Raw genomic sequence first — 9,702 nt, 5'->3', positions numbered from 1 at the left:
TGATATAAATAATGACAAGCAACAAACACATCCACATACTTGATGAATCTGATTCCTCATTCTGGAAATCAATTGCCTCACTTGCTATTTTAACATCCAGACGTTTCGGCATGTCTGCTTGGCCTCAAGTTAAAGTCTGAAAACACTTGCTGTGATCAAGGATGCTTAAAAAACAGTTAATGCCTCCCTCTGGTGGTAGGATGAGGATTAAGAGTGGATTAGACAGTGAAATAAACCAAGCTCAGTTCGTTATTCTCATATGATAATTGTGCTCAAAAATTGCACGAGTTTATGTTAAATTTTTAGATGTAGAATTTGCAAGGTTTGTCTCGTTCTCTAGTTTAGAACAATTTTTTTTTTCCTGTTTATCTGCAATTTGGAGTTGCTTGATTTTGCCAAGATAAACAATTCCTGGCATTAACGTAGTGAGTTGCTAAACATTGGAAACGACAGACTTTGTGACATTAATGTTTTACTTGAATGTGAGACATTTGCTCTCGCAGCAGCCGACCAGTTCACTCATGGGTACGTTTAATAGGAAAATGCGCTGGGCCTCTTGTATCATCTGGTAAGTGGATTAGACATTTTCAAGTTCTCAAATATCTCCTAAAATCCTTTTTTTCTTTGTCATAAATTTCCACTTTTGATCAGAAGTTTTCAATCATGTAGCTGCAAATAGTGGAGAATTACTTCTAGGTGTTTTTATACTGATAAACTGCAAGAATTTACTTTAGATGAACAGTGTTTTATATTTTTATTCATCAGTCAGTATGCCATATATATGCAGTCTTAACAATATTATGTTGGTTCCACAGTGGTGTCGATTGTGCCACTGTGTTTGTTTTTCTCTGTTTGTATCAACTTTGGACCGGCAGATCAGATGACCGCAGACTGATAAACAGATCAAACTCTTTCCTTTTATGTACCTTTCTAGGTTTCTGTATGTGTCACTGTGTGAGTGCTCACCTCTGCCAGAACCAGAGCCTCAAATGTACGGGGAGGTCCAATCCCCTCTGTACCCGCAGCCCTACCCTCCCAACCTGCAGGAGCAGTGGGACCTCGCTGTGCCTGAGGGCTACCAGATTCGACTCACCTTCACACATCTGGACATTGAAGCTTCTGCGAACTGCTACTACGACTCACTTACAGTCAGACCCATATTTCAACACATTTACAGAATTACCCTAAAAATCATAATATTAATAAATAGCTTAAGTTGAAAACCCAAATATGATTCAAGAGTAACGCTTGACAACCTGATTCGAGCTTACCACTTACATGTTTTCATGTTTTTGTCAAGATAATTAACAAGGTTATTATAGTTAACTGAAGCTAAAATAAAACTCGATGTAAAAGTTTGTTTCTGAATTAACTAAAATAAAAATGAAAACTGAAATTTTGAATAAAATTCAAACTAACTGAAATTATTTTTTTGAAGTTGGGAAACTAAAATAAAATATAATCGCAGAGTAACAAAATTTTATCAACACTTGTCTGATGAGATGTTGGCAAACATGTTTAATGAGATTTGGATATCTAAAGGATTGTGAGTCAACTGCTTTCAAAAATATGTGTTTTTATTGTAATACTGATCTTACCTCTCAAATATACGTCCATACAATAATACTTAAAAAGACTAAACTGAAACTATGATGGCCCTGGTAATCACCGTGATCATCTTGTTGATTGTGATCATTTTAAGTTAAAAATTTACAACAGTGTATAACCACTGGAGACAACAGCAACAGATAGCTGTAGCTTATCAGCAGATTGTATCGCTGCTGCTATGACAGAAATCTACGGCCTTCTTCCAAGTTCCAGATTCAGTCTTTACTGTGACGTTGCACAGAATTTAAAATGGTGGAGGGACATATAACTGAACAGATTTTTTTCTCTGCATTACTATATCCAGTTTGTGGTAGGCTTAATTAAACATAGCATTAGTTCTGGATTATATTCGGCCTTTCTGGCACTTTTACCCATCTTAGACATATGAATAAAAGAACCCATGAACTGAACATAAATTTTCACCTTCTGGCCTTTGCCTTATGCTTATTTGCTTATTTTGGGCAATTTAACAGTAAGGTCAGATTTGATGTTTTCATGTATGATTTTATTCTTTGATCCTTCAGGTTTTCTACAAAGAGAAGGCCCTCTGGAAATTTTGTGGCAGTGAGAATTCTGCTGATGGACATCACCCAGGCAACCAGCCCATCTTGTCCCCAGGAAACAGTCTCACCCTCATATTTCAATCAGACAGCAACAACCCGGAGGCCCACCAGAATCTGGGCTTCTCTGCCCAGTACCAGGCGATAGGTAGCTCCCCCACCTCTGCTTCTTGCACTTCCTTCTTTTACTGCTGCACCCACTCACACTAACATAATGACTTCTCATTATTAGACATAGATGAATGTTCTGCACCAGAGCCTGGAGATGGCTCAGGGCCACTCTGCTCTCAGATCTGCCTCAACACTCTTGGCTCATATCTCTGCTCCTGTCATCATGGCTATGAACTTCGCTCTGATCAGCGCACCTGTGTGTGTGAGTACCACGAAGATGCTTCCAATGAATGTGCGCTCAGACCATCAAACTGGAGTCTGCTGGGAGAACTTAGCTCCACTTCACAAACGCATTCAAACATATAGGATCTCAAGATTACCAGTAGCACTGTAAAAAAGAGGAGAGGATGGGGAGTCTGGGTTTGTTGTTTCTCAGTTTCTTTCCTCTCTCTCATGCCCAGTATCCTGTGGCGGTGGTATATTTGATGAACCAGAGGGGCATCTGTTCAGTCCAGGATACCCTAATCACCCACCTCATGCTGTGTCCTGTCAGTATGTCATTTCTGTACAAGAGGGCTTCACTATTACTCTAAACTTTACTGACAACTTCCACATTGAGAGCATGGACAGCCCAGAGGGCCCGCAATGTCTCCATCACTGGTTGGAGGTAATGGCGAGCGATTTCAGCACACCTAGATTTATCAAAATCACAGGAAATAAAAATGTCTCTATGGTGCATGTCATACAATTAATAAACTGTGCACTACTCTCTCTCAAAAAGTTGACTGTCAGAGACGAACAGCCCATAAAGCTATGTGGCAGAACAAGCCCAGGAGTGATAGTCACAAACTCAAACATGGTCAAGCTGGAATACCACACTGATGATGAAGGACAGAGCAATGGCTGGAGCCTCGACTACAGCACACACAGTGAGCATGACCAGTAACATGTCATCAAGCAACTACAGTTCTCCTGGTTGTCCTTCTGGGTTTAAATCTCAGTGTAAAATATATGTTTAATTGTTTTTGCTGTTTCCAGGGGTGAAGTGTCCATTACCTGGAAGTGTGGCTAAAGGCAGGGTCACTCCTAGTTTGAGTGAATATCTCTTCAGAGATTACATCTATGTACGCTGCGATCAAGGATACAAGCTGATGATGGTTAGCTGAAATTGTATTTTTTAACAGTCAAAAACTAAATAATTATTTACTGGTTACTGAGTATAATGTAAAACATGGTTTTTACACCCTTCTTTAATCTGTCAGAATGGTCGGGAGATTGAGAGTTTCTCTACCATTTGCCAAAGCAATGGGAAGTGGCACCGTCCTCTGCCAGAATGCCGCAGTAGGTTGTCTCTAAGCATATATACACAAAGTCTTCTTCATCCATACTAGTGTTCACAGACAAAATGCATTTTCTTGTATTTTCTTGTTTTGTTCCTGTGCAGTAATTGATTGCGGAGAACCTGACCCCTTGCTGAATGGAGGCGTGGCCTTCCTTTCTGGGTTTCAGAATCAGTATCTTTCTGTTATTCAGTATCGCTGCAATGAACCATTTTACTCTCTCCTTGGGGATGCAAACGGTGAGATGTTAATATATAGTGCAATCTGTTTTGGATTCCTACCTTTCATTACTTTCCTTTTGCACAGTTCTGAAACTTTACTATTAGCAGGCTCCATTAACTATAATGTGCGATTCTCATTCAGTCAAACTATCATGATATACTGATATGATGATACATGATATATACTACCATAATTCAAAACGTAAATAAGATTTAAATGCTAACATGATTTAACTGGAAATATATACCCTTTGCATCACTTCGACAAGGGGGAGAACTGAAACTCTTGAAGATCAGCAAAAAATACTTTTAAAGTCACATTGTTTCTTCTTCTGCTCCTCAGTTAACTTCACATGTGACGCAGACAGGAAATGGAGATCAACCCATGAAGTTATTGACAGTCCACTTTGTTTACCAGGTATACATTTCCATCCTGCAAAACTTGATGAAGATCAAATGATTAGTTAAATGGGAAACTGATGTGTGAGATTTACATGCAAGTTTGTATCCAATTCAGTCTGTGGTCAGCCAACAAATCACATCAATGTGTATCAGAGGATCTTTGGAGGCCAAGACGCTCCAGATAATACAATCCCCTGGCAAGTGCTACTGAGTGTAAGTGGAAAAAGGGCAGGAGGCATGGTGATTGGAGACCGCTGGGTTATGACAGCAGCTCATAATATAGTAGATAAAGGAGCGGTGGTATCAAATGACACTCTACAGGTAAGTAATTGACTGTGAGGATTACTTTGCATGATCTCTGTCTGATTGGGATTCCCCTTGGTAAATGTTTCCTTTTATTATATTGACTTGCAGATATTCATGGGACTTAATGAGGTAACAGCCCTCAAAAAATCTCCTCTGTTTGCTGCCTCGATCCATGTTCACCCTGAGTACAACAACCCCAGCTATGTAGACTACAACAATGACATTGCACTGATCAAACTGGAAGACACACTCACATTCAACTCATCTGTAATGCCAGTGTGTTTGCCAGAACCGGGAGCCACATATGATACTGGCGTGATGGGGTAAACTAACTGCAATTGTGTCATGATGATTTTGCAGTCTCTTTAATGTCATCTACACTGTATAAAATTTGATGTTACATTTAAGTGTTCTTGTTGTTTTTTAACCAGTTTAAGTTGACAATCTATTATCTTTAAGGTTCTGGATTAGTAAGAATTCACAATGAATGTGTTTTGTACTCCTTGCAGGCTGGTGTCTGGCTTTGGTCTTACAATAGAGAATAATCGTCAGATTCTAACAAATCAACTGAAGTATGTTTATCTCCCAGTGGTGGACCAGCAGACATGCAGGGATTCAATCACTTCGGCAAGGAGAAGAAGTAACAACATACCAGACTTAACAACTAATATGTTTTGTGCTGGACTCCCTGAAGGTGGGAAGGACTCTTGCCAGGGTGACAGTGGGAGCCCCTTCACTCTGACTAAAGATGGGCGACACTGGGCTGCTGGGATTGTCAGCTGGGGGGTTGACTGTGGAAGAAAGGGCACATATGGAGTCTATACCAGAGTCGCTAATTACCTGAACTGGATCCAGAAGACCATGCAGGAGAACTAAAAGTTACAGTAATTCAGAACAACAAGGTGTAAATATACGATTTGCACAATAAACTGATGTATTAATCTCTGAGTGTCTGTGGAGTTTGATTTGAGAATTTTTAATCTATATTTCATTAAAAAACTCTATAAATTCAGTTATTGATTTACTGTCTGTAAGTCAGTGCATTGTCTTTGAATCCCTGCAAAGCCTGTCTTTTACTACGTTTGAATAAAGATAGTTAATGCAGATCTGCATGTGTTTTTTTCTTGTGTATAAGATTATACAAATCCTCCCACTTTGAAAATAATAACCACATCATCAGTCATTTCATCCCACTCTAATATTACTAAACAATACTTTTATATGCAAAGAAGGCCCGCTCTCTTTCCATGTGCTTTTCCTTCAGCTCTTTCTCTACAGGTTTGTACTTCATACGAACTTAAATTATTTTGGTTTTTATGTGCAACCATATTCAAGATTATTGGCATTTTTTCTCCAGTTCAAATCATGTTTCTACTTGTTTTTGCCAAAATAAACAAAGATAAAAAAGCTTGAAGACAAAAAGTCCAGTTCAAATTCCAGTGCTAAATACAGCTAATCATCTTCTGTGTGACAGTCATGGTTCATTCCAGTCTGAGACGTCTCTTCTGGAAGTACAATCGACACCAGAGCCTTACAAACATGGGCTGGAGCTGCTTCATCATTTGGTGAGTTTGATGAAGATTTTTTAAGTTGTTTGTTGTATTAAAGAATCTTCTTTTCTCATTTAGCTTACAGAGCCTATCAGAATTGCAGAGCTTTTTGTTATATAATGTTTGTTTTTTTTATCATTATGCTTCATCTACAACCAATGTTCTAGACATGAAATGGTTAAAGTTGAAGAAGCTGAGCAAATTATTAGTAATATAGAAGAAACCAGCTTGGTGATTGAAGAAAGCTGATGTTAAAATTAAAATGAAAATCAGCGATTGTGTCACTTTATTTGCTCTTGTTCTGTTTGCATCAACTTTGGACGACTGACTCAGCTCCAGCTCTCTGTTTATTTGCTTTTCCAGGTTTCTGTGGTTTTCAGTGAGCAAGTGCCAGCAGCTGTCCAACACTGAGCCTGTCATGCACGGACAAATCCAGTCTCCCCAATATCCTCGACCTTATCCTCCCCACCTGCAAAAGCAATGGGACCTCTGGGTTCCCAGGGGTTACCAGATCCAGCTGTCTTTAACACATCTGGATATTAAAGCTTCTGCAGACTGCAGTCAAGACTCTCTCACAGTCAGAGCTTTGATTAGATCTGAATTTAAACAATATTCCAAACAAGACACAAAACATTTTATATTGCAGTTTTCAATTTTAGTGTATTCATTCATTCAGTTTGACTGGAAGTTAATTTGAATTACGACGTTGGTTTAGAAAGATTTTTACAAAAGCAGTTTGTTAACATGAGTTTTGACTTAATTTTCCAGTTTTTCTACGATGAAAAGGTTTTGGGAAAGTTTTGTGGCCAAGGAAACTCTACTGATCACCACGGTGACGAGACGATCCTTTCTCCAGGCAACAGACTGACTCTCGTATTCCAAACAAGTGACTCTACACCAGAGCATCAACAACATACTGGTTTTTCTGCCACATATAAGGCAATAGGTACAGTTTTCCTGAAATTTTCCACCTCCCATTAATGTACTATTTCATCACCAGCTTCAGGAAAAGTTTAATACAGTAAATATTCTTTTAATAGACATAGACGAGTGTTCCAAAACAGACCCAGGACTGGATTCAGGTCCGCTTTGCTCTCAAATCTGTATCAACACTGCTGGGTCCTACCACTGCTCCTGCCACAGTGGTTACAAGCTTCATTTAGACCAGCGCACATGTCTGTGTAAGTGTCAAATACAAGAAATTAGGCCTTTTTGTACATTAATACTTGTCATGCTGTGAAGCTCAGTCGCTAGAATATGGTTGAGGTGGTATGCTGAACTACTGATTCTCTTACTGTTATTATTATGCTGACCTTTGGTTCTTGCCCAGTGTCCTGTGGTGGGTGTATTTTTGACAAGCATGAAGGACATCTGTCCAGTCCAGGGTATCCTAAACCCTCACCCCCTTTTCTCTCCTGCAAGTACATCATCTCTGTGGAGCCCAGATTCATCGTGACTCTCAACTTCAGAGACAATTTTCACATTGATAATAAAGATAATCAGCATGGTTCAAGCTGCGAAGGTCACTTTTTAAAGGTAACGGTACCCACAGGGATTAGAAGTTACAAATCATGCTCCTCTGGTCTGTCTGTAGCCTTCTACTATTTCTCCCCTCGTAGGTGACCATTCCAGGCAGATTAGCGATGAAATTTTGTGGAACAAAGAGTCCTGGTGTGATAGTTACAAACTCCAGTACAGTCAGGCTGGACTACCACACTGAGGAGGAAGGTCTGAGCAACGGCTGGAGCCTGCAATATAACACACATGGTGAGGAGGAGAGGTGGCATTTCCACGTTAGCAGTTTAAAACTATTTTCCTCATGCTGTTGATTCATGTTGGGTTGCTGTGTTCTTTACAGAGGTGAAATGCCCGCACCCAGGGAGTGTGACAAAAGGCAGGATCACTCCTGATTTAAATGATTACTTTAGTGGAGACTCGATCCATGTCACTTGTGACCAAGAATACAAGTTGATGATGGTAATATGACATTTCATTGTTTACTACAGTGTGCATCAGTGAACTTTATTAACAGCCTCTTTTCCCTCACAGGATATTTATAGAGTTTTTTTGCTATCTGCATGTGTCTGTGTTTGAGCAACAGAAGCAGATCTTTCTTAATTTTTCTTTAGTTTTTTTCTTCGGTGAATTTGTCAGTTAGAAAATGTGTGTAACAGTCACATATTTTCAGGGACAACAAGAGATTAAGACATTCTCAGCCATGTGTCAAAGCGACGGGCAGTGGCAACTCCCTCTCCCAACCTGCATAGCAGGTACTGATGTGCTGTCAAAATAAAATACTCTAATAACAAATTTAAGACTTCAAAATGAAAGCATGAAGCCTTTGCTTGCATGAACCTGAGTTCATTTCATCTTAACCAGTCTGTGGTCAGCCAACAAATCATATAAATGTGTATCAGAGGATCTTTGGAGGCCAAGACGCTCCAGATAATGCAATCCCCTGGCAAGTGCTACTGAGTGTAAGTGGAAACAGGGGAGGAGGCATGGTGATTGGAGACCGGTGGATTATGACAGCAGCAAGTAATGTAGTGGAGAGGGGAGTTGTGGTATCAAATGAATCTGTACGGGTAAGTAGTTGACTGTGAGAATTACTTTGCATGATCTCTGTCTGATTGGGATTCCCCTTGATAAATGTTTCCTTTTATTATATTGACTTGCAGATTTTCATGGGACTTAATGAGGTAACAGCCCTCAAAAAATCTCCTCTGTTTGCTGCCTCGATCCATGTTCACCCTGAGTACAACAACCCCAACAGTGTAGACTTCAACAATGACATTGCACTGATCAAACTGGAAGACACACTTACATTCAACTCATCTGTAATGCCAGTGTGTTTGCCAGAACCGGGAGCAACGTATGATACTGGCGTGATGGGGTAAACTAACTGCAACTGTGTCATAATGATTTTGCAGTCTCTTTAATGTCATCTACACTGTATAAAATTTGATGTTACATTTAAGTGCTCTCGTTGTTTGTTAACCACTTTATTTTGACAAGCTATTATCTTTAAGGTTCTGGATTAGTAAGAATTCACAATGAATGTGTTTTGTACTCCTTGCAGGCTGGTGTCTGGCTTTGGTCTTACAATAGAGAATAATCGTCAGATTCTAACAAATCAACTGAAGTATGTTTATCTCCCAGTGGTGGACCAGCAGACATGCAGGGATTCAATCACTTCGGCAAGGAGAAGAAGTAACAACATACCAGACTTAACAACTAATATGTTTTGTGCTGGACTCCCTGAAGGTGGGAAGGACTCTTGCCAGGGTGACAGTGGGAGCCCCTTCACTCTGACTAAAGATGGGCGACACTGGGCTGCTGGGATTGTCAGCTGGGGGGTTGACTGTGGAAGAAAGGGCACATATGGAGTCTATACCAGAGTCGCTAATTACCTGAACTGGATCCAGAAGACCATGCAGGAGAACTAAAAGTTACAGTAATTCAGAACAACAAGGTGTAAATATACGATTTGCACAATAAACTGATGTATTAATCTCTGAGTGTCTGTGGAGTTTGATTTGAGAATTTTTAATCTATATTTCATTAAAAGCTCAGTTTTTGATTTTCCGCTTTCTGGAAACAACCA

General features: G+C 39.7%; 2 protein-coding genes across 2 annotated transcripts; both read left to right on the top strand.

The window, feature by feature from the left end:
* The first annotated feature begins 406 nt into the window (after positions 1 to 406).
* On the top strand, positions 407 to 5,517 carry LOC100706759 (complement C1r subcomponent). Its single transcript, XM_025911751.1, has 13 exons — positions 407 to 568; positions 935 to 1,148; positions 2,133 to 2,316; positions 2,401 to 2,541; positions 2,741 to 2,946; positions 3,061 to 3,208; positions 3,318 to 3,436; positions 3,542 to 3,620; positions 3,724 to 3,858; positions 4,184 to 4,258; positions 4,358 to 4,563; positions 4,657 to 4,871; positions 5,058 to 5,517. The coding sequence occupies exons 1-13, from the start codon at positions 468 to 470 to the stop codon at positions 5,422 to 5,424; spliced, it is 2,190 nt and encodes a 729-aa protein (XP_025767536.1). The 5' UTR covers positions 407 to 467; the 3' UTR covers positions 5,425 to 5,517.
* Positions 5,518 to 5,961: 444 nt separating this feature from the next.
* On the top strand, positions 5,962 to 9,616 carry LOC112848257 (complement C1r subcomponent). Its single transcript, XM_025911752.1, has 11 exons — positions 5,962 to 6,113; positions 6,462 to 6,675; positions 6,867 to 7,044; positions 7,139 to 7,279; positions 7,429 to 7,634; positions 7,718 to 7,865; positions 7,957 to 8,075; positions 8,287 to 8,368; positions 8,478 to 8,683; positions 8,777 to 8,991; positions 9,178 to 9,616. Exons 1-11 carry the CDS (start codon positions 6,025 to 6,027, stop codon positions 9,542 to 9,544), a joined length of 1,965 nt encoding a protein of 654 aa, XP_025767537.1. The 5' UTR covers positions 5,962 to 6,024; the 3' UTR covers positions 9,545 to 9,616.
* The last annotated feature ends 86 nt before the right edge of the window (positions 9,617 to 9,702 follow it).

Source organism: Oreochromis niloticus, linkage group LG11, assembly GCF_001858045.2.
Source record: "Oreochromis niloticus isolate F11D_XX linkage group LG11, O_niloticus_UMD_NMBU, whole genome shotgun sequence".
Taxonomy (NCBI): domain Eukaryota; kingdom Metazoa; phylum Chordata; class Actinopteri; order Cichliformes; family Cichlidae; genus Oreochromis; species Oreochromis niloticus.
Note: the sequence above shows the minus strand (reverse complement) of the source record. Positions and strands in the feature narration are given on the sequence as shown.

Bases quoted from the DNA above. Each gene is read 5' to 3' on its own strand.
- LOC100706759 (XM_025911751.1), top strand. From the start codon at position 468: ATGTTTTACTTGAATGTGAGACATTTGCTCTCGCAGCAGCCGACCAGT. The intron at 569-934 runs GTAAGTGGATTA...GTACCTTTCTAG, and splicing joins TGGGCCTCTTGTATCATCTG to GTTTCTGTATGTGTCACTGT. The intron at 4,872-5,057 runs GTAAACTAACTG...TACTCCTTGCAG, and splicing joins TATGATACTGGCGTGATGGG to GCTGGTGTCTGGCTTTGGTC.
- LOC112848257 (XM_025911752.1), top strand. From the start codon at position 6,025: ATGGTTCATTCCAGTCTGAGACGTCTCTTCTGGAAGTACAATCGACAC. The intron at 6,676-6,866 runs GTCAGAGCTTTG...TTAATTTTCCAG, and splicing joins GCAGTCAAGACTCTCTCACA to TTTTTCTACGATGAAAAGGT. The intron at 7,045-7,138 runs GTACAGTTTTCC...TTCTTTTAATAG, and splicing joins TGCCACATATAAGGCAATAG to ACATAGACGAGTGTTCCAAA.